General features: G+C 36.9%; 1 protein-coding gene across 4 annotated transcripts in view; it reads right to left on the bottom strand.

Annotated features, from left to right (window-relative positions):
* Nucleotides 1-26,101, bottom strand: part of LOC106881306 (catenin delta-2) — a 409,602-nt gene that overhangs the window by 85,826 nt on the left and 297,675 nt on the right. For all 4 annotated transcript variants that reach the window (XR_008264620.1, XM_052969695.1, XM_052969696.1 and 1 more), the window contains 2 exons: nt 16,545-17,116; nt 11,650-11,919 (listed from right to left, as the gene is read on the bottom strand). Coding sequence is in view for 3 of the 4 variants with exons in the window: in XM_052969695.1 (XP_052825655.1) it covers nt 11,650-11,919; nt 16,545-17,116 (842 nt within the window). In the remaining variant the exon portion in view is untranslated. The remainder of the gene's footprint in view (nt 1-11,649; nt 11,920-16,544; nt 17,117-26,101) is intronic.

Raw genomic sequence — 26,101 nt, 5'->3', positions numbered from 1 at the left:
TATATATATATATATATATGTATGTGCATATGTTTGTGTGTCTGTGTTTGTCCCCCCAACATCGCTTGACAACCGATGCTGGTGTGGTTACATCCCTGTAACCTAGCGGTTTGGCAAAAGAGCTCGATAGATTAAGTACAAGGCTTACAAAGAATAAGTCCTGGGGTTGATTTGCTCAACTAAAGGCAGTGCTCCAGCATGGCTGCAGTCAAATGACTGAAACAAGTAAAAGAGGGACAGGTAGATGTACAATTACTACATACGTGTTACAATTCTACGGACAACACACACAGAGGTGTATCTCTACCACATCATCAATCAGCTGATGGAAGAGGGTTAACTACAAAAAATATACTAAGGAAAGCAGAATCTGAGATTTACAAAAAAGGAATGGAATAGAATGTTGTGTTAGTGATGTCTGTTTCAAAGACAGTGAAGGGATATGGCCCTTCAAAATAAACCTAAAAATTTATAGGACTACAACATAGTGCTACAGATCTTACTTATATTCAACTGTTTTTGAGGCATAGCAAGATGAATTCTCAATGTGCTATTTATTGCTAGAAGCCTATCTGACCCTATTAGTCAATTGCAGGTTGAACAGGAAGCTAATGTAATCGGGTAATTAGCCCTAACCACTGGAACCTGGTGGGACTGGAATTCAGAACACAAAGAGACTGAATAGCTACTGCATACTATCTCATCAAATGCTCTAATAGGTTTGTCCATCTATAGTCCTGGATTGGTACTTTATCAACCAATGCTGAAATGAGCAAAAGCGAAGTTGACCCTGGTAGGATATGAACTAGATTAAACTCTTTAACTCTGTCAAATATGTTTGTTTATTTGTGTTGAATTAATCCTGCATTATCTCATAGCTCAGAGATTTCAATGGTGTAATTGTTTAGTTTTAGAATGACATTGTAGGATTGAGGTGAGAGGCTGGATCTGGCCAGTTTCAACATTAAACAGGTTAAATATTTCGGCCAGATATGGCCGGTTTGAATGCTAAAGGATTAATATGGATATATAATTGTTTCAAATTTTGGCACAAGAGCAGCAATTTTTGAGGGAGAAGGAAGTAGAATACATCAACCCCCCCCACTCCCAGTACTCAACTGGTACTTACTTTATAGCTCCAAAAGGATGAAAGACAAAGTGGGCTTTGGCAGAATTGGAGCTCCTAACAGAGATGGGAAAAATGCTGTTAAGCTCATCACCTCCATATGCGAACATAACTGAATGTAAAATGAAAATCTGAGGACAAATCAACATGGAGGAAGTGGAGCCATAAAAAACCATTACAGAGTATCATGGCAGAAATTTGCCACACATGAAGAATGAGACACATTGAAACCTATAGCTATTTGTTCAGCAACAATACCAGTGTTAAATATTTTCAAAAATCTGAAGATAAGACATTCCTTTGTTCTACACACACGATATAAACTCTGCTTTCAATAATTCAGCAAGTTGTGTACTTGTATGTGTTTAAGACCAAAGGTTTTAATGTTAGTAAAGATACTTGTTATTCTCCCCATGTCTACATTCCACTATCACGAGGGTGTAAATAGCCATATAGAGATAGGAAAGCTGATAAAAATCTGACTTAATAATAAAATAAAATACAAGAGAAAAGAGAGAGAGGGAGAGAGAGAGAAGTGTGAGATAAATACAAATATATGAGTGTGTGCGCACACACACGCGCACGCACACACACATACAGTAGCAGGGATGGGTAAGTAGACAGAGAGAGAGAAAGATCACAGATAAAGCACGGACACATGAAAGCAATGTCACAATATGAATAACAACAACAAAAACGAATTTCCTTATTTCTTTTTTATGCGTTTCACTATTACATATATGAAGACAGTGCAGTGGAAGATGCAGTTAATTACTGATATTAAGTATTTAATCTCGTTCTTTTTAAGTTCTGAGTTCAAATCTCACCATGGCTAATTTTGCCATACATTCTTTGAGAGTAGGTTAAAAATCATTATTGCATAGCGGCTTCAAAATCCTAACTGCATGGTTGGTTCAATTAGTTATAAATCCTTCAACTTTACAAAATTGTGGCCTTGTGCCAATGTAAACTTTTCGTATCTCGTCACTGGCACCATCTGTAAAACTACTTCCCAGTGATTCTGTGCATCTACTTGTCTGTACTAGTAGAGATTGGTAACCTAAGCAGTACTAAAGATGTCTGCAAACCACTTAATATGATGTGGAAACCTACATATGTACGAGCTTTAAAGCAATATGTCACAAATATTTTTTTTTTCAACTAACGCCCGAGATATGCGGTGCACTGTTATACTCAAGAAGACCCGCCCACAACAGAGGTCCCACGTAAGACCTGCCCACAACTAAGGTGCCATGTGAAAAGCACCCAGTATACTCTGTGAAGTGATTGGTATCAGGAAGGGCATCCAGCCATAGAAACCAAGTCAAAACCGACTATGGAATCTGGTATGGTCCCTGATCTTGCCAGTTCCTGTCCAACCCATGCTAGTATGGAAAATGGACATTAAATGATGATGATCTCCTTTCTTTCACTAACACTTTTTCTATGGCCCCTTTGTTTATGATCCAATGTTCCCCTGTCTCCATTTTTAATTGTACATAGGTGTAATATCGGGTCAGAGTAATTTAGTTCCAAGTACTACTAGTTTTATGTGGGTGATTAAATCAGCGCCACTCTACTATAAGTGAGTACTACAAACATAGGTAATATATATTTCGTTTTGTTTATTTACTTTTATTTTTGCTTTCTTTTTTGTTTCAGTCATAGAACTGTAGCCATGCTGGAGCACTGCCTTGAAGGGTTTGGTTGAACAAGCCAACCCCTGTACTATTTTAAGTCTGGTACTAATTATGGGTCCCCTTTTGCTGAACCACCAAGTTACAGGGACATTAACAGACCCACATTGGTTGTCAAGTAGTGGTGGGGGATAAGCATAATGACAGGTACACACATACATACTGGGCTTCCTTCAGTTTCCGTCTACCAAATCCAAACAGAAGGCTTTGATCAGCCCAGGACTAAAATAGGAGACACCCACGGTGCTATACAGTGGGACTGAACTTGGAACCATGTTGTTGAAAGCAAACTTTTTACCACACAACCACGCCCACGTTTTGAAGTCTTATTATTGCCAATGTTGTTATTATTGTTGTGACTGTAGCAAACAAGCAGCGTATCAGAGAATTAAATTATTATTTTTTTTTTTTTTGTAAGTTAGCATTTAAATAGGAGACAAGGACTAAAGAAACTGCACAAATGTCTCTACCACACTTCCCTACTACCCATTTTAGAAGTACTGGTTTTAAGAGTAGTGTGATAAGCACGAAAGCTTTCACTAATGAAGCCAAGTACTGAAGTAACCAGTGAAATTTCCATACTTAGTATTTAGTCATCAGAATTGTGTTAGTGCCTTAAGCAGCCCAGTCTATTTATTTAACCCATTTGTTATGATATTTCTGTTAAAATATAGTGCTTTTAAAATTTATTTTAAAATTTAAAAAAATTAAGAAAATAACTTATTATTGATATAACTCTTAAGGCGGTGAGTTGGCAGAATTGTTAGTATGTCAGATAAAATGCTCAGCAGCAATTCATCTGTTTTACATTCCGAGTTCAAATGCGGCCAAGGCTGACTTTGCCTTTCATCCTTTTGGGGTTGATAAATTAAGAACCAGTTGACCACTAGGGGGATGTAATCGACTTCTCATGAATATGCTGACTTTGAACCAAAATTTGAAACCATTATTAATCTGGTGCTTGAATCAAAGCTTAACATGAAATTTTGATGGACGGCTTTAATTTAGATCACTTTAAAGCAGGAAGTTTGTTTTCTAGAACCAAGAAGGAGTAATCTCAAGTGGGTTGGTATCAAAAGGAGAGACGATTAAATCATCTGAGAAATAAGTACTGAGCTTAAGACAGTTGTGCAGAAATACAGTGGATGAGCAAATAAGGGACTGAACTCCCATTTCATAGATTCTTAGTTTGCATATGAGGTAAGGGTTTTTTTTTTTATTGTCTACTTGGAGGCATTGTGGGTCACATTATAGAAAGCCAGAAGAAATGTTATTAAGACTTTTGTTCAACATGCTAACATTTCTGCCAACTCTCTACCTTCAACAACAACAATAATAATTTCAAATTCAGCCACCCTGATACCAATGCAATTGCCCTCTCCCCCAACTGTTGCCCTACAATCTACAGATGTATGCACAGAGCAGGTCCATTCATACAGACCATGCACATTACTCTCATTCAACATTCAGTAAGTTTACTAGGGAGGCAGTACTTCCCTCTCCACCCTTGTTTTTCTTTTAAAATAAAACTTGAGAAAGCTGATGAGGATCACATGGTCAAAGAGGAACATATCTGCTTTAATCACTAGACAATTCTTATGTTCTTCCAGCATGCTCATATTTCAATGTTGATTTATTCTGAATGTGTGTGAGTGCATTTGAAGGTTCAATCAAGGTCCTTATCTTCATGCAGTGTGTATGGCTGTATGCAAGTCTTGTCAACATGATGGAACTCAAACTTCATCAGCTGATACTAATTAGAGAATTTGAACTCAGTATAGAAAGCTAACAAAACATTTGTTAATTTTACAATGTATCCATTATTTAGAGTAGGGGGTCACCAAAGGGGTGTCCAATGGGCCCCCTAAGGGTCGGCAAGGAATTAAAGGGGGTCGAATTGGGGTCGGCATGTGAAAGACCAGCCCACCCAGATGAACTGCTTGAAATTCTTTGTCTGCACCATCCTCATCTCTCACATTGATGTTGTTAATTTCAATAAAAGATATTCCAGCAATATGATGCATTTTTCACATTTTCTAACCGTGAAAACAATTTCATAAAAATTGAAAGTCAAATACTGTATACTCATACATGTAATTTTAAATATAAAAAGTTTGTTCTCTTCAATAGAATTTCTTAATTTGTTGTACATGTATATTTTAGCTAACATTTTAATAGCCAGCATCAGTACCTGGTATGCGTTTAAGATATGGTATGGTAAGGTAGGGTATTAAGATATTTTAAATGAGGAGGGTGGTTGAAGTGGAAGGAAAAGTGGCTAAAGAAGGTTGATAGTCAAAAAAGTTTGGCAAGCCCTGGTTTAGAGCATGACAAGATACCTTTTTTTAATCCTTTTGATACTAACCTAACCAAAGCCACTCCTGGTTGTATGAGACAAAACTTCCTGTTGTAAAGAAAGCTAAAATTAAAGCCTGCCCAAGACCATCCTTGATTCTATAATACAAGCTTCTTGTTGCAAAGTAATCTTAAATTGAAACCTTCCATCCAGATTTATGTCATGTTCCAAACACCAGCTCAACCATATTTCATTATTCTCAAAATTAAAACAAAGGTAGTCTATTTCAACAGAAATACAGTAACAGAAGGATTACACCTAACTGGATTAAGTAATTTGAGAATTCTATGCTTGGCTAGACATAGCATAGCACTGGTGATGAAAAAAACTCCATGACTGTTTTAGTTTACAGTCCAACACCATCCCAGACTGCATAGAATGTGGTTGGCAGACAGTTCTACTACTGGATAGGGTTGTCAGTGTATTGTAAACTTCTGTATTCACTTGTTTGTCTATATTTATATTTATGTGTGTGTGTGTGTGTGTGTGTGTGCACGTGCATTTGCTTGTTTGTTTGTTTTTACAGCAGTTTTTCCATGCTAGCATCAGTGGGGTGAATATATTTTTGAGGCAAGTAGTTATATAATGTTCTTGCTGGTATAGTCAAATAGATCACTAAGAAGTAGCTACAGACATGGTGCCAGTGATACAATATGAAAAGTCAACCACACTTTCAGCAGTTAAGTTTAGCATTTACACATTTACTGTAGCAAGCAACAAAAAGCTAATTAGAAATAATTATTTAGAGAGGGAAAGATAACATTAGCTCAATGAACAATGCAGTTTCAATCATTTTAGAAAGCACATGAGAAACATGTACAGATGTTCCAGTTTTATTAGCTCTCATTAGCAAAGCACAAACTTTGTCATACATTTAATGAGGTAGTAATAAAAGAATCATTGTAGATTTAAATATTGTGCACGAGTAGACATGACTATGAAAGTATTAAAAGAAATTCCTCAGCAAATTTAATATAGTTAGCATTAAAAAAAAGAAGCTAATTAAAAAGAAGAATGTTGCTTCTCCATAGATACGTAGGACTCATATTTGATTTCAGTCATTGGACTACGGCAATGCTGGACCACTGCTTTGTAGAGTAAGCCAAACAAATTGACTACTGTCATTATTTTAAGTCTGGTACTTATTCTATTGGTTCCTACTGCTGAATTGCTAACTTACTGGGATGTTAACAAACCAACACCAGTTTTCAACTAAAGGGAAAACAAACCTACACATGCACAATGGGTTTCTCACAGTTTCTCTCTCCCAAATTTACTCATGAGGCATTTGTCTGTTTGGGGTTATAACAGAAGCTTGGCCAAGGAGCTGCATAGTGGGACTGAACCCAAAACAACATGGCTGTGAAGCAAACTCCTTAACCACATAGCCATATATGTCTCATGTAGGAGAAAAAAAAAAAAAAAAAAAAAAAAAAAAAAAAAAGAAAGTCATGTGCAAAGTCTAAATAATTTGAATGACCTCATTCTGGGTATTAACTTTAATTTGGTTTTAGATTTGTTTTAAAATTCATACTCTAAATTTATATACTCTTTTTAATTATATTTTCCATTTATTCATTTCACACAACGCAAATTTCTATGAAACATCAACGAGAAATTTTTCCAAGAATCAGATAAGGAAAACTGATAACAAATGACGAAGAATAACCCAGAGTGACAATATATGAGTAATATCTGCTGACTAGTTTCTCATTATTTAAAGAAAAACTATTTGGTATCACTGCACATAAGTCGGTCCAAGAATATGTTAATACATGTTCAACACTTGGCAGCTCTTAGTTCCCACAGTTTTATTGCAGTTGTTAATTTAAATAAACAAATAAATAGAATATCAGTTGAGCTAGAAACTAAACAAAGATATGTAGAACTAAATATAAAATGCTAAAGTAGGCTGCAACATGTGCTACATAAATTATGGAGAAATTGTGTCAGGATTAATGCAATGTCTGCAAAATTTACTGCTTGGTTAATTAGAAATTTGTTATAACTCTACAAGATTTTTCTATAGTAATTACTCTTATTTTACTGAATGTCATTTCAGCATCTCCACAAACATAGAACTACAGAAAAGATAGAAGGAAAATGTTTGGTATGGGAATATGGTTAAAAAGATTGCTTTCTGACCATGTTTTTTTGGGGTGTTTAGCCCCACTGCATGGCACCTTAGGCAAGCCCTAGGCCATTCAAAATTTTGTGAGTGGATTTGATAGATTGAAAATGAAAAAGCTCACTGTGTGTTTGTGTGTGTGGGTGCACGCGTGTGCATGTGCCCATCTATTGATGTCTTGACATCATGTGCTGTTTGTTTCCAGTTTTCTATGAGAAACATGTCTGGCCATGTGGAAAAAACATTACTTTGCTTGAAAACAGGTGAGGATTGCAACAGGAAAGGCATCTGGCCACAAAAAATTTGCTTCAGTGAATTATGATTCCGTTTCAGATATCTTCACATCAGCAAGATGAATTCTGTTGAAGGCATCCAGGTACCATGTGATTGATTAAAGCAGTAGATCTAAACAATGCACTGTAGCGCATGCAAGTGTAGTCTAGGTACACTGTGGACGTTTAAGAATATATGATAATTTGACTCTTTAGCATTTAGAATGCTCTGATAAATGTAATGCTTATTTATTCACTTTGTTTTGAATTAATCATGTATTATCTCATAGCTTCAAGATTTTGATGTGACTACGTTCATTTTTAGGATGACATTGCAGGGTAGGTGTGAGAGGCTGGATTTGGTCAGTTTGAGCATAACACAGGTAGAATACTTGTGCTGGATATGGCTGGTTTAAATGCTAAAGGGTGACAGGTAGCTGCTCAGCCATGATGCAAGGGATTAAAAATTGGAAAAACAATAGTAATTCTTTCTACATTTGGCACAAAGTCTGAAATTGTGTGTGTGTGTGTGTGTGGCGGGGGGTTGAGGAAGGGCTAACCAGTTACATTGACCCCAGGGCTCAAATGGTACATTGCTTTATTGACCCCGAAAGGATGAAAAGCAAAGTTGATCTTGGCAACATCTGAACCCGGAAGGTAAAGCCAGAACAAATACCACTAAGCATTTTTGTCTGGCATGCTAGCAGTACTGCCAGCTCTTTAATAACCACTGGAAAATGCATGAACATCAACAGTTCCTAATTAGCCCTTTCTTTGAAATACAGAACTGTTGTTTCCTTATGGATGAATAGTCTTATACTTCTAAGTGTTAACCAGTCAACCATGAAATGAAACTGGTACACACCCACTCACCCTGTACAACCACTTCCAGACCATTTTTTAAATTTTTTTATTATTTAATCTCACATTTATGTATTTGTTATTTATTTCAATATTTCTTGTTCCTATTTCCACAGATTCTGAAATTCTATAAATCTATGTTGAAAATCTTTAACATCAAATAAATAAGAAACATCGAAAGAGACGATAAACTATACAAAAATTAAACAAACGATATAAAGATTTCTGTTTATCGATGTGTGAAACCAATTCGCTAAAGAAGTAATAAACTTCTTTTGAAAGCAAAAATGCTCTTCTGCTTCACATAGCTAATTTTTAATTTCTTCCAATATTACCACTGTCGTTGCATTACATTGTACCCCAAGGTAAGGCATATTGTTGTCTTGTTGTTGTTATCGTTTTCTCATTTTAACTCATTTGCATCATGGCTGAATGGCTACTATTAGGTAGGGCCATACATCTGCTCGAATACTGCATAGAAATATTTAAAATGGCAGAACATTCCAACCCAAGCACACGCACACACACACATTCAGATGCTCCAGACCACTATACACCTCACACTACCAAAATTCTAGATTTGACATACATTCAACAGCATCCAAAAGTAACTAAATAAAAAACCCATCCATCTGATATGCAATGCAATCTCTATCTCTTTTGCTTCTACAACAATTCAAGTTTTGTTGAACTTGCCAACAATGCACCTGCCACTCCATTTTATTTGAAGTAGTTACTTCTTCGCAAAGGCAAAGTATAGAGCCTCTTTGTGGTTGGTTCAGCCTGCTTAAAATAGCAGCCAAATGTCCTCAAAAAAAAATTAAAAACATCCATATCACCATAACCCTTTAGTGTTCATATTATTTTGTGAAACAATGCTTTTTTATTTAAATTGTGTTGGATTTATGCATTATCTCATAGCTTAGAGGTTTTGATGATGTGGTTGTTTATGTTTAGAATGTTAGTGTAGGTTATACATGAGAGGTTAGATATGGCTAGTTTGAATGTAAAAATGTAGTATGTTTGAACCAGATTTCGCTGGTTTAAATGCTAAAGGGTTAAATAAGAAAAGAATAATAATAAAAAAAGGATAACTTATTTCTACATACAATGTGCCTGAAAAAAGGATGAGATGGCCACAACTGGAACACCTTTAATAATATGTCTACTCAGTCAGGGCTGACTGGGACATAAACAAGTTGCATCAGTAAGAATTGCGTACTAGCTAAAACACTTTGCTCATGCCAACTTGCTGACTCATGTCTGTGACTTCTCTAATTACTAAACAGTATATATTACAATAATACTATTAACCCTTCTCACATTGGCCCAAGATCCACTGAGGCTAATTACTGTTGTCAGAGCAACAACTGTCAATACCCAATTGGGTTATTGATTTGACATTCAAATTCTCAATGTGTTTCTAAAGACAGACAAGCTTCCCAGAATCAGTGACATCCACTCAGTCCATGCTGGATGAATATTCTTTTCTATTCTAGGCACAAAGCCCAAATATTTTGGAGTGGGGGGGGGGCAGTTGATTAGATTGACTCCAGTACGCAACTGGTACTTAATTTATCGAACCCCGAAAGGATGAAAGGCAAAACCAACCTTAGCGGAATGTTAAAAGATAAAGGAACAAATAGAGGAGATGTGAACTGTGCATGCAGTTGTGTGGGCAACCTACCTGGAAATACACCAACTCAGTGAAGAAACAAGAAATAGGGGAGTGGATGCTCTTGACTCTGGCTGCAGACAATGTCTCCAGAATTAGCACAATTAAAAATATGTCAATCCATGGTACAAACAGATTAGTATGAGGAAGAGTATCCTCCCATAAGAACTATACTAACATGACATACACAACAATAAAAATTGCTGTGTGATACATAGCAAAGGTGTGCAACAGGTGATGAGATAACTGTAGGACTTGTCCAACCCATATTAGCATAGAAAACCAGATGTATGATAATGTATATGCCTTATATATTGAAGGTAGATGTGAGATACTTTAGTTTGTTTGCCTGGAAATCAAGAACATATCAACTGGTACTTATTCTTTCAGTCTCTTTTGTAGAAACTCTGCCAAATCAGATTGGAGCCTGGTGTAGCCATCTGGTTTCACCAGTCCTCAGTCAAATCGTCCAACCCAAGCTAGCATGGAAAGCAGATGTTAAACGATGATGATGATGATGATGATATATATGTGTGTTTGTGTGTGTGTGTGTGTGTGTGTGTGTGTGTGCATGCGTTAGCCACATACCCTTTCAACTGCTAACCTTTATACGTTTTTCAAGTAAAGGCCTCTTATTTCATACATCATGGAGGACACAAAGGGAGTGGATGATTTGTTGACAGAAGTGATAACAACAACATAGTCTATAAATTGCAACTGCCATACAGTATGAAAGTAAGCAAACATAGACACACTAACATGACAGGCTTCTTTCAGTTTCTGTAGACAAAATTATCCCAGAAGCCTTTAGTTGTCCTGGGGTTATAACAAGATATTTTCTCAAGGTGCTGCATCGTGGGATGCACTGAACCAGAAACTGCATTGTCAGGAAACAAACTTCTTTTGCATTTGATGTGTAGCATTGAATTCAAAACTTTCTGGATGTAAGTCACATAGGAAGGGAAGAGGTACAATAAAACATCAGTTTGCACTTGCTATAAATCAAATCCACCTATTCTACAAGTCAAAGCAGAAACCTCAACATAATTTCTCAATCTGCTAGACATAGCAACTAAATCGCCTTCAAATCATAACCTTCTGTCATAAAAGGTTACATTGGACAATGTAATTCTTGATGAAAAAAACAAAAAAAAAAAAAGACAGGAGGCCCATGACAAGATTGCCTTTTATCATAAATCAACTCAAACAGATGCTATTGTTGCTTAGATGCTAAACAACAATAACATCTAACAGCACGTTTTTCTTCTTTACAACCTCTGTGACGGTTGTCCTGCGAACAACTCCTCACCATGTAAACATTTTATAGCATCCATATCAATACAGTCACCTCTCAGCAATCAATCTATTTGTTATACAATTTTCCCTCTTGCTCTACGTCCATTTACGCTCAAGTCTACATTGCTCAACTACATGTCATGTTATCCAATCATTCCTCAAATGCTGCAAAACTGTAGAATACAAAAAAAAAAAAAAAATCCCACCAAAAACATGCAAAGTATTTTAGTATACTCACATAACCTGCCATCCACTGATGATGAAGCTAAGCCATCAGATTCTTCATCAGGTGGCTTGGAGCTTTCAATATTATAGTAATCCGGTCTCCTCCTTGGGATGGTATTATCCACAAAATAAGTGCCATCCTCATCTTTGTAGTTTCCTAAATTTGCAGGATGTCCACTCACTGGATCATTGATATAGTCAGCTGGAAATTCATTTTTGCCATATTTTTTGTCCCGGTCAAGCTCCCGATATGATGGAGGTCCTTCACCATATTGATTTGGAACTGAAAAAATAAATTTTTGGGAAAATCAAATATAAATTTGAATAGCATAGATCATAATTTAAAATAATTTCTTTTAAACAGCTTTCTCTGTCTCCCCCACCAATTCCTCATTGATTAAGCCCCCACCATCCATTTCTTTTTCTTATCTTTAATATATATCTTTATCTTTTACTTGTTTCAATCATCAGACGGCAGCCATGCTGGGGCACCAAATTGAAGGATTTTCTTTTTAAGCCTGGTACTTATTCTTTCAGTCTCTTTTGCCGAATCACTAAGTTATGGAGATGTAAACACACCAACACCGGTTGTCAAGCAGCACTGGGGAACAAGCACACACACACGTGTGTGTGTGAGTGTGTGAGTGTGTGTGTGTGTGTGTGTGTGTGTGTGTGTGTGTGTATATATAATGTGAGATCAATAACATAAGTAGCAGAATTAAACAACTAACAAGTTTAAAGACTGATATGATTGTCTAGTAGCTTCAATCATGCTACTCCAGCATATCTGCAGTCCAGTGACTGAATCCAGGAAAAGAATACAAGAACATCATGAGAAATGGAAAACTGTTTCTGTCTGGAGGCCTTCATTTGACATATGTCTCACAGACAGAAAGACAATCATGCAGAAACACACAGAAAGAATTGTTTTATCTTGCAAATCAGGAATTGGCATCATTTATATATACATATTCAATCTTAACATCATTATCAAGGAATGTGATGTTGTTATTTGTAGATCTGATATCATTTTACAACCATCAGCAGACAATGATACCAGTGTAGCTTATATGTTATCAATATTACTGCCACAGGGAAAAAAAACTTACCAAATCAGCAGAAATGGTACAGTTACAATTATGACTATGATCACATGACAGTTTGTTTACATATTAACAGCAAGTAGCAATAATAACAACAACAACAACAACGCTTTCTATTATAGACACAAAGCCTGAAGTTTTGTGGGAAAGGGCTAGTCAATTACATTGACCCCAGTACATGGCTGGAAGTTATTTTGTCGCCCCAGAAAGGATGAAAGGCAAAGTCAACCTTGGTAGAATTTGAACTCAGAACATAAAGACAGTCGAAATGCTGATATGCACTTTGTCTGGCATGCTAACGATTCAGCTAGCTCACCACCACTTACTACTACTTATAATAATAATCATCATCATCATCATCATTGCCGTTTAATGTCTGCCTTCCATGCTGACACGGGTGGGACGGTTGGAGTGACTGCTTTGGCAGGATTTTTACAGCTGGATGTCCAAACACTCAGCAGATTGGGCTTAGTGCTTTTGATGTGGCACAAGCACAGGCGAGGTCAGTTTTGACAAGGTTTTTACAGCTGGATGCCCTTCCAAACACCAACCCCTTTACAGTGTGGACTGGATGCTTTTTAAGTGGCACCTGCACTGACAGGGTCACCAAGTACATTGCAAGACATATATATATATATATATATATATAAATATAATAGTATCAAGGCCAGAAATCTTAGAGGGAGAGAGTTACTTGACTGGTACTTAATTTATTCTGCTCCTCCAAAGGGATAAAAGGCAAAACTGTCTTTGGCAGTATTTGAACTCAGAATGTAAAGTGTCAGAAGAAATGCCACAAAGTACTTTGTCTCATAAACTAAACAATTCTGCTGGTTCACCATCTTAACAATAACACAGTGACTTGTGTAGAAGAGAAGAAGGAATGTACATAACTGTGAAGAGAACTGCAATGTTATGACAACAGGTATTCTAGTACCAGGCTAGCAAAATCAAAGAAGTACTTGAAAGAAACCCTCTGTGCGTGTGTATATGTGTCATCATCATCATTTAATGCCTGCTTTCCATGCCAGGAGGCTGTACCAGGCTCCAATCTGATCTGGCAAAGTTTCTACAGCTGGATGCCCTTCCTAATGCCAACCACTCAGAGAGTAGTGGGTGCATTTTATGTGCCAGTCAGGCAACAATGGCATCGGCCATGCTTGAATGGTGCTTTTTACATGCCACTGGCATCGGCCATGACTATTATTTCACTTTGCTCAACAGGTCTTCTCAAGCATAGCATATTGCCCGACAATTGAATGGTACTTTTAAATGGGCCAGCTATGCAACACTGGCATCAGCTACAGTTATGAACTCACTTGGCTTACTGGGTCTTCTCAAGCACAGCATATCTCCAAAGGTCTCAGTCACTTGTCATTGCCTCTGTGAGGAACAATGTTCGAAGATTGTGCTTTACCACCTCACCCTATGTCTTCCTGGGTCTGCCTCTTCCACAGGTTCCCTCTGCAGTTAGGGTATGACACTTCTTCACATAGCTGTCCTCATCCATACGCAAAACATGACCATACCAGCACAATCATCTCTCTTGCACACCACATCTGATGCTTCTTATGTCCAACTTTTCTCTCAGGGCACTTACTCGTCATATATGCACACTGATATTGCACATCAAAATGGAGCATACTAGCTTAATTTCTTTCAAGCCTATGCCGTATAGCAAGGCTGTTTGCACACATGCATCATACAGTCTACCTTTCACTCCTTTGTTACCAGCAGAGATAAGAGCTCTCTGAACTTTGCCCAGTCTATTCTTATTCTAGCAGTTACGCTCTCAGAGTGTCCACTCCTGCTACTGACTTGGTCACCTAGGTAACAGAAGCTATCAACTACTTCTAGTTTTTCCTGGCATGTGATGAAATCTGTTTTCTGTACATTTTCAGTGTTCATTGCCTCTGTGCATCCGCAATAAATCCTCTCTTTCAGGCATCCATGATTGAGACCTTTCTGCGCCTGGCCATTCAAAGTAGACCTCATACATGGTTCCAGCAAGATGGGGCAACTGCTTATACCACAACAGAAATGGCAGTGCTTTGCAGAGAGAATAATCTCCTGCTACGGCAATGTCAACTAGACTTCACGTTCCCCGGACCTTACTGACAACATCCCTGTACATGGCTGAGTGTATGTGTGTATATTTGTGTCTCCATTCAGGAGACACCCACACACATGACAGGCTTCTTTCAGTTTCTATCTTTCAAAACCACTCACAAGGCTTTTGTTGGCCCAGGTCTATAGTACCACAAACTGGGATTGGACCAGCAACCACATGGTTGGGAAGCAAGCTTCTTACCACACAGCCATGCTTGCATCTAAATTCTCTAAATTAAATAACTATCTTCGCTTTTTAATTCTTATGTGGTTATTGTGTTTGGAACTAACAGTAATAATTAAAACTGAAGCTTACCTAGTATTTAAATTGTGTTTCACTACAGACCAAGTTAAAAAACAAAGTTAAATGTTATTTTGCTAAAAGCCATTATTGTGTTTTTTTTTCTTAGATTGCATTATGGCTGTGGTGGTGGCTTTAAATAAACTCAATTTTCAGCTGTACGTAACTTCTGATTAGTTAGAACTACTTGCTAAGATGTATGTGACAAAATGAATGAAATCAAACAAAATAAACTAAGAACATATAAAAGAAACACATGCTTCATCACCATCATCATTTCATTTAATATTTGTTTTCCATGCTGGCATGAGTTGCATGGTTTGTCAAGAACCGACAAGCTGTAATGTTAGTTTTAATAAAGCATTCAGTACACTGTGGACAGGTTGGCATCAGGAAGGGCATCCAGCCATAGAAACCTAGCCAAAACAGATTACGGAATCTGGTGTGGTCCCTGGTCTTACCAGTTCCTGAAAAGCTGTTCAACCCATGCGAGCATGTAACACAGATGTTCAATGATGATGAACTGGATGCCCTTCCTAACACCAGCCACTTTTACAGTATGTAATGGGTGCTTTTCCCCATGACACTGACACTCGTGCAGCCACCAAGTAAATTGCAAGAAAAGCTCTTGTGTCTGAGAGTAAAGGGGAGAGAATTAGAGGGAGAGGTGGCTTTATGCTAGATGTTGAGAGATCAAAGTATGACAGAGGGACAAGCACAAGCGTTTTGCCATAGAGGAGATACATAGCCACCCAGCATTATATAAGAATGGGTGGAAGTAGCTAGAAAAATGATAAAAATGGTGGTGATTAGTTGCCAAAGTAAACTCCCAAGGTACAAGAAGCTGCAAATAATTACATAATGTACCATATGTTTCTATATGTAATTAGACAGTTAACACAGACTTTAATTACTTTGATAAAATGAGTTGCCATAATTAATATGGATTGCTTCAGTAATTTTTACCTTCCCTACAGAATTATATTGTCAAGTGGAAACAAAAGTCAATATTATCGAAATGATATGATGGATTTTAAGCTGTGTGGTTTAGGTTATTTCCCACTAACTATGTGGTTTCAGGTTCAATTACACTGTGCAACTCCTTGGACAAGCGACTTCTACTGTAGCCCCATCCAACCAAAGCCTTGCGAGTTGATTTGGTAGATGGAAATTGAAAGGAGCTCATTGTATGTGTACATCAGGAACTACAATTGATGGTGACGTCACTTCTTTTGTCATGGCTTTGTGCCTTTGATGACATGTGAAATAAGAAAAACAGATAAGAGTAAAAAATAACAGGGAAAGGATCTAGCTGTGAAACTATAATTTCAACAGCATGGGAAAACAAACAGAGAAGTGAATGAACACAAAGAGAATGCAAAGAATAAAACTTACTATATCTATCACTTCCAACAGCTGGTGATGGTGTCTGTCGAAATGTAGACATCTCTGGTAATGGTGGAGGTCCATTATGAATTATGTCATCTTGAACTTGGTCCTTGAATAGGTCATCTGCAAAGGGATCAACCCTGACGGGAGGTAGACCTTGGTGTCGTTTGTCAACATCATCAATGCCATAAGGTAATCCCGGTTCCTGATGCGATGGAGAACCACGATACAAAAGGTCCAAACCATCGTCAGGGTATCTACCGTTGTTAGCCATGGGAAGCTTGTTGTATTTATCCAGAACAGGTTCGTTGTTGTGCCGCAAGTCGTAAGGCGATTCACGGTAAGAATTTGCATAACCAATAACAGGATCTCCAACAGGAGAATCACGATAGTGGGGGCTCACCACAGAACTGTGCACCGGGTGATCAAATGCATTGTTTTCATATGGAAGATGTCTCATGGCGGGGTCATTAGGGTAAACTTCTGGATAAGGGGGTAAATCTCCATATTGAATGTTTCCCCCTATCAATGGTGCGTTGTTGTGGTAATTACTGCGGTCATTATAATAATCAGTATCCCTGCAACAAAGAAAAGAGAAATCTAATAACACATATATCTCCCATATGTCTTCATCATTATCATCATCATCATCATTTAATGTCAGTCTTCCATGCTGACATGGGTTGAACAGTTTGACTGGAGCTGGTAAGCCAGAAGACTGTGCCAAGCTCCACTGTCTGCTTTGGCATGGCTTTTATGGCTGGATGCCCTTCCTAACACCAACTTCACAGAATGGAGAAGGTGTTTTTTTACATGGCACCAGCAAGGTCTGCTTTGGCATGGTTTTTATGACTGGATGCTCTTCTTAACACCAACCACTTTATGGAGCGGACAGGGTGCCTATCTCAGTTATTAATTGTAGGTAAGCATTTTGTGCACAGAAATTTGGTGTTTGTGCCAATCCATTTTATAAAATCTATATCGTAAATGAAGATGCAAAATAATTTGTGCATTTGATCTTTTCTCAGAAACTTGGACATGTTTCACAGCGATGGTAAAGAAGAGAAGATTAAACAGTTTAAGATCAGAGGAAGATTAAGTAAAACGCTGAAATATTTTAAATAAGATAGAATTCACCTAAAATATGTAAAATGGATTTGAAGAAACTAAATTTAAAATTGCACTTAGATAGAAGTACAACAATGATTGCCTAATATAGGCGCAAAGCCTGAAATCAGTGGACAGAAGTTAGTTGATTAAACTGGCTCCAGTACTTGACTGGTACTTTATTTTATTCATCCCAAAGGGATGAAAGATAAAGTTGATGTTTGTGGGATGTGAACTCAAAATCCTGAAGTCCTATAGCAAATATTGTGAAATTCTGGTTCCACAAGCTCCAATACCTTAAATGATAATAATAATGAGGGTTCTAAGCACTTGAAAGACTGAAAACTTGTGGATAAATAAGGGTAGAGGTAGTAACTCGCTACCCACATAAATCCTACTAGGAATAAGACTGAACCTGAGCCAAACCAAAATAATAACACTCCTTTCTACTATAGGCACAAGGCCCGAAATTTGGTGGGGAAGGGACTAGTTGATTACATTGACCCTTGTTTAATTGGTACTTAATTTATTGAGCCTGAAAGGATGAAAAACAAAAGTTGACCGTGGCAGAATTTGAACTCACAACAAAGATGAATAAAATACTGCTAAGCATTTTGCCAGGTTGCCAATAATAATAATAATAATGATATACAAGCTTGAGAGAGCTAGAACTTTCATACGTTGCAAATAATTCTTGACCTGCTAAAAACAGTAGTTAAATCTCACTCAAATTACATCTGACCATCTTGAAAAAATAAGAGTGGTTTTAGTAGACAGAAATTGAAAGAAGCAAGTTGAGTGTGTCTGTGCAAGCGTGTGCATGGGTGTGTCTCCTTGCACTGACATCATGTGATGGTAGTAAGCAGGTGTCATTCATTTCCAGTTTTCCATTAAAAACATGTCTGGCCAAGGAAAAATATCACCTTATTTGATAACAGTTAAGCGTTGGTGACAGGAAGGACATCCAGCTATTAGAAATATGTCTCAGTGATTTCCATCCAACCCATGCAAGCATGGAAAAGTTAATGTCATGATGACAATGGATCCCTAAAATAATAGGTGCCTTGGGAATGATACAACAAAGGCACAAGGAAATATATAACCAAAATCACCAGGACTTATATAAACAACATACAAAGAAATAGCATGACTAAGCACTGAAATACATATTCCATTATTAAATGCCCAATGCACATAGAGCTGCACTTAAACGTACTGTGGACATGTAATAAAATCAAGAATACTGGAATTAATAACACTAACGAATTTAGCAAAAAGTAAAACCTCAATTCCTAAAGCAATGGAACTTGGTTAGTCAGTGGTGCTGGCCATCAATAATAAGGCAGATTAATCAGAAATAACATGGTGTTATATCACAGCTGAACTAATCTGATGTTAGTCAGAAGTCCTGTATCACCATATTATGGCAATCAAGAGGAACGCCTTGGTTTCATGTCCTTCCGATCATATAGCCATTAATCCATTAGCTACCAGATGCTCATGATCTAATAATTCCTTTAGTGATGTTAATATGCCTGCGAATCATACTTATTTACTAAGCTAGCTAGCTAGCTTGTTCTCCATTTCCTTTCCACCCAGGAAAATAGTTGTCTGGAGATAGCACATGCATGTATTCACAGTTGTTTCGTGAGCTGTAACAGTTTAAAAGAGAGAACACACCCCATCCTCTTCTCCACAAACACTTATCTCCCTTTATATCAAGGAGATCCAAACCAATTTAGGTTTTATCACTATTATTCTGAAATGCAAATACACATACATGTAGAAAAAAAAAGTACAAAAACTAATGAATTGTGGGTAACTTTGTAAGTCATACTGACTCATTCATATAGAATGTGTAAACTACACATATTTTGACTGTCCAACATTATAAACACGACACATATGTATACACATATAATGCATGCAAATACTCAAGACATATATACACACACACATGCATGTAAATAGACATTTATACACAGTCACATACATACATGCAAATAAACACACATACACATCTATGTATGTATATATACACATGCAAACAGATATTCATGTATATGTACAGATACAGATACAAACTAAATGATATGCTTATACATGCAAACACACATATGAACATAGAGATATTACTCATCCACAAAATTGAAATTAAATTCATATAAAAGCAAATTCAAACATAAAAACATGGGGAGGTGGTAGGGAGAAATGACGGAGAGGAGAGGGAGATGAAAAGCTATCAAAGAAAACTATTAAAAAATATAAAATGAAATAACCAATAAATATAGAATACGAAGGAAAATGATGTGGGAGGGTGTTATTTTATAATTTTTAACTGAATGAGTTTGTAAATTATCAACATATATAATGGTTAATAAAGAGGAGAATATCTCAAAAAATAACAAAAAAAAAAACCCCATTTAACTCTCTTCACTGTTACCCTGACAGAAAATAACTATATTTATTCAGTAAAAAACTGAGGTCTGAAAGGAAGTGTTCTATGTAACCATCAGAACTATGGTGTAAACAAATGACTTTTGAAGAGTCAGTGTTTGGTAACCTGACATACCCAGCGCTAATGTGAAAGTAATGGAGAGAAAAAAAAAAACAACACACACACATGTAAGAGAGACAAGTTCTTAAATTTAGTAGGAATTCTTATTTCTTTATTGCCCACAAGGGGCTAAACATAGAGGGGACAAACAAGGACAGACAAAGGGATTGAGTTGATTACATCGACCCCAGTGTGTAACTGGCACTTAATTTATCGACCCTGGAAGGATGAAAGGCAAAGTCGACCTCGGCGGAATTTGAACTCAGAATGTAACAACAGATGAAATACCTCTAAGCATTTCGCCCGGCGTGCTAACAATTCTGCCAGCTCACCGCCTTTAGTAGGAATTCTTTTAACTAAGAACAAGGCTACTTTTCTTAATCTTTTAGCATTCAGAATACTTTTTTAAATGCAATGCTTGTTTATTCAGCTATTTCCACGAGGAGAATGCTAACAACAGACACGAGGAAAAGAACAAAAAGCCAGCAATAATTCTTTCTACTATAGGTACAGAGCCTGATATTTGGCAGAGAGGGGACTAGTCAATTATATCATCCTCAGTATTTGACTGGTAATTATTTTAATGACTCTAAATTGAAATGCAAAGTCAACCTCAGCATAATAATAATTTCAAATTTTTGCCACAAGGGCAGCTTGGGGGAGGAAATTAAGTTGATTACATTGACCCCAGTGCATAACTGGTACTTATTTCATTGACCCTGAAAGGATGAAAGGCAAAGTCAATAGCAGGCAGAATCGTTAGCACACTAGGTAAAAATGCTTAGCAGTATTTCATCTATGGTCTGAGTTCAAATTCCGCCAAGGTCAACTTTCCCTTTCATCCTTTCGGGGTCGATTAAATAAGTACCAGCACTGGGGTGGATGTAATTGACTTAATTCCTTCCTCCAAATCTGAGGCCTTGTACTTCCAGTAGAAAGGATTATTAATAATGGTCTCAAATTTTGGTACAAGGCCAGCAATTTTGGGGTAGGGGTGTAAGTTGATTACATCAACCCCAGTACAGAAAAAAAAAGCGAGAAGAAAAGTTGACCCCAGTGGAATTTGAACTCAGAATGTAAAGGCAACTGAAATACCGTTTCCACTACCATTCTGCTATCTAGCCACCTTAATAATGATAATTCTTTCTATTATAGGCACAAGGTCTGAAAATTTGGAAAAAGGGCTCAACTGATACTTATTTTATTGACCCTGAAAGGATGAAAAGCAAAGCTGATTTTGGTGGAATTAGAACTCAGAAGGTAAAGAGCCTGAAGAGTAACTATGCATTTTATTTGATGTGGTGATGATTCTACCAGTTCACTGCCATGATGATGATGTTACAGTTTATTTTTTCCTGCTACAAATGGACTAAAAGAGCTACAAAATAGAGATATTATTGTATAGACAATTACTGCAAACATGATATCCCTATATCTATGAAGCAAAGCAGTGTTTATTTTGCACAGTGGAAATATAATGTCTTGATGCAACATTGCAATATACTGAAGTGAAGTGAATGGGGGGAAAAAAGTAACAGACAAAGAGAAAGAAACTATATAAAAATGCTACTGTCAAGATAAACTCTACCAGGTGAATTATAGTCATGAAAAAAACCTCAATTGATCTACTGGAAGTATGTAACACACTCGCATCTAATGATAAATACCGCTACTCAGCCCATGAGAGAGAGAGAGAGAGAGAGAGAGAGGGAGGGAGGGAGAGACTGAAATGTCATCTGAAGAAAGCTAGGATGGCAACAATTTTGAAGTAGTAGCAACAGTTGGCTTTAATTTAAAAAAAAATGTATATAAATTCCAAGTATTGAGTACTTTTTATCTCGCTACTTCTATAAAATTAGAAGTAGGGTGTGTGTTCTTACATTAGTGATAACATATATATATATATATATATATATATATATGAATGCTACTACTAAAATTCTTTATATTATATAACAGTCTGTATATTACAGCTGTAATATATAGACAGCAATGTTCCTGGACACTATTCCTGTGTCTGTGTGTAATATACACTAAGCATACAAAGAAGATATATTTAGCACAAATTAAAATGAAACTGCATTAAAATACCAACAATTTAGCTGCAATTACAATAGACTAATGTTATAAATCACTAAATCCTAGAAAAAGAACTATAAGCTGGACCTCATCAAAATCCAATCCAATTTCAATAATTAGCACCACAGATGTTTGGTGGGTACTTATTATCAGTTCAACTGGAAACCAATAAATTGAAGCAATCTAAGACACTTTTAACTACATCACAAATTAACCAGAAAGTCCAGTTTGCCTGGTTTCAGAATGAGGATTATTTCCAAAAAAATTGAAAACTCAGTAATTCCTAACCACACATACACACACTGACACCACTATTCAAATCAACTTTTACTGGGAGTTGCTGCTTCCAAAGACTGCTGTTCATACATGTCCTTTGGCTTGGTTTTGTTTGGTTAGATGCTCTTTCTTTTGCTAACCACTTTACATAGTGGCCTGGGTGCATTTTTCATGTATCAGCATGAAAGAGATTGTTTTGCATCTGTCACATTCAGGGAGTGAAAGTTGTCAGTTTTCTGTTGGGGCACCAGTACAAGAGGGAAATATGTTGTAGAAAGGATGAGCTAGAGAGTACACATAAGCTGACATGTAGACTATGGAAGGGAAACAGGGGTTTGGAGTGACACCAGCAGAAAAGTCAGAAGTGAGAGGAGCAAGTAAGTAGTGAGAGTACACAGTAACCTTGGACGCGTGTATTTGCTGAAGTGATGAAAGAAGGGGATTGGAAGAGAGCATGAGGATGTCAGAGGAATCTGGATTGCAAAGTGGAGACAGGAAGCAAGAGACTGGCAAGAGAAGAGATGGATAATGGTTGGGTGGGTCATGAGATGAAATAAAGATTAAGGCAACAGACAAAGCCCTATGGTTGAGGGAACAAAATTGAGGGTGGATGATGGGATAAGATAAAGATCAGGTGATGGTTAGCAAATACAAGCGCTCTAATGGTTTGAGAGTGCGATGGCTGGCAGAAGAGTGAAGAGTTTAAAGGAGATGCAGTGGAGGGATGGATTTCTGAAGGCATGAGGATGGTTTAATGCAGTCTCTGAGACATAGGTCTAGTGAAGAGTGAGGGAATCAAAACAGTGAGGTGCTTTGATGCAATCTCTAATACATAAGCCTGATGAAGAATACAAGTAGACTGATGATGGGGAAGTGAGCAATAGGGTGAAGGAGATGGGGCAATTCAAGGTCTCAAAAGTCATAAGGCGAGGGGACAACAAGATGCACGATGCATGCTTGGGAGAATACAAAGTATCTCAGCCTCTACACACTACCCAAATAAAATTTAGTGTTCACTTTGTTTATAACCAGCCTGACCTTGTTTGTGTGACCATAAAAACAAAAAGTGAACAAATAATAAAACTTTGAAGACTTAGCTTGTCGTTATATCCACCCACCCCATAATTTCCACTTTTCAGGGCTACATGCATCATAGCACCATACAGAATTAACTAATGAGGTAGCAAATTCTGGGGTAGTTTACTCTCTTTTTGTAATTAACTCAGAAAAGGAAGGGCAATACCAGAGCCCATTCAAACACCTACAAATAGGAAAGAAAAGGGGAGTAAGGTTACCTTCAGACCAAAAAGTTTGGGCTGAATACTTGTAACAGAGTGGATTCTCTTAAAGGAATCCATGGACCAGGAGGTGATGCTCAACCAGATAACAAACTAATTCTACCGCAAAAAGTTGCAATATTTTTCCATGCTAACTTGTTTTAGTTGTTGGTCGTGGCCATACTGAAGCATTACACTGAAGAGATTTAGTTGATTGTATCAACTCTAAAATTCATTTCTTTTAAAAAACTCTGGCAATTATCTTCATTTATTACATCACTAAGTCACAAGACAAACAGAGAATACGTATTGTTTTTCGATGTTAATATAAAGACAGTCTCATAAAACTGCCCACACTCACACACACATGGGCTTCTACATAGTTTCCTTCTGCCAATTTCACTCAATAAACATTAGCCGATTCAAGGCTGTAGTAGGAGACACATGCCAAGATACCAAAAAGCAGAGAGACTGAAATGAACACAAGGCCATGTGGTTAGGAAGACAGCTTCTTCACCACATAATCATTCACTATACAGTTGTTCTATAAATCTCAATCGCTAGAAGTTGTAAAAATTATATAGTGCTAACTGTTTGGTCTGTAAGTATGACATAGCTTGTTGCTATCAGATTCAGACTTCTTCACAAGTAAAGACACTAACAAATACCTGCAGCTCTAAAAAGAGTTGTGTTTGTGCTGAAGGCTATTTACTATCTATAAGGTGACACAGGTATCAAAAAGTATGCAGCAAACAGATTGATAATTGCACGCACACACACACACACACACACAAAGAATATCACCTAGCAAATATTTAAGTAGATAATTAAACAGGACGGGAGAGCTGAAGATGAAAGATAAAAAAGGGAAGTATAAAAAGAGAAAGAGAAAAAAAGAAAAACAAACAAAAAGAATTTTTAAGCCTGAATAACTTGTTAATCTGAAAGGTCAAATAAACAAATAACAAAATGTAACAAAAATAAAATATATAGAAAACAAATATAAAATATCTCCTACTAGTTTTAGAAACATTTGATGATTAGTTTTCTCCAGCATTTCATTATTTAACCCCTTTAATATCAACCAGCATGAGACCACCTGTAATTCTATGATAGAAACTTCCTGCCAGTACCAAAACGATCTAAATATAAAACCTTTCATCGAAATTTCATGCTAATTTATGTTCGAATGCTCTTTCTCTTTTACTCTTTTACTTGTTTCAGTCATTTGACTGTGGCCATGCTGGAGCACCGCCTTTAGTTGACCAAATCGACTCCAGGACTTATTCTTTGGAAGCCTAGTACTTATTCTATCAGTCTCTTTTGCCGAACCACTAAGTTACGGGGACGTAAACACACCAGCATCGGTTGTCAAGCGATGTTGGGGGAACAAATACAGACACACAAACATATACACACACACACATATACATACATACATATATATATATATACGACGGGCTTTTTTCAGTTTCCGTCTACCAAATCCACTCACAAGGCTCTGGTCGGCCCGAGGCTATAGTAGAAGACACTTGCCCAAGGTGCCATGCAGTGGTTGGTAAGCAAGCTACTTACCACACAGCCACTCCTACGCCTATGATAACAAAGTAATTTTGAAGATAACAAAGCATTTCGTAAAATATCAAAATGCTTTATTTTCAAAATCATTTGAAACAAAAGGTAGAAAAATAGTAACGAAAGGGTTAATAACCATCCCCCCCTATCATCCTCAATTCATTGTATATACATACCCTATGCACACACGTCTAGGGATAAATTGGTATACAGTTTGTATACTAATTTACCCCTAGATATATGAGCATAAATATGAAAACAGACTGACAAAGGGGAGAAAAAATTGTAAATTTTGGAAAAAAAAAAGTATAAAGCGGATAGAGTTGGGAGAAGAAGCTAAGAGGAAAACGTTAAGCAAATAATAACAACAACAAACACATGAATTTATGAACAAGATATGAAACAGGTAGCCTACACTGCTTAAAAAGCCCAAGTACAGAACGCAAGTTGTGTCAAACAAGCAGATCATTTGAATCAGCATTATAAATTTCACACACAAACTCTCTCTCTTTTATATATAATATATATATATACATACATACATACATATGAGAATGTGTGTATATGTAAATGTGCGTATGTGTAAATATATATATATATATATGAGAGTTTGTGTATGTATGTATATGTATATATATATATATATATATATATGAGAGTTTGTGTATGTATGTATATGTATATATATATAT

This window comes from Octopus bimaculoides, chromosome 7, assembly GCF_001194135.2.
Source record: "Octopus bimaculoides isolate UCB-OBI-ISO-001 chromosome 7, ASM119413v2, whole genome shotgun sequence".
NCBI lineage: Eukaryota > Metazoa > Mollusca > Cephalopoda > Octopoda > Octopodidae > Octopus > Octopus bimaculoides.
This window is presented reverse-complemented; position numbering and strand designations above follow the sequence as displayed.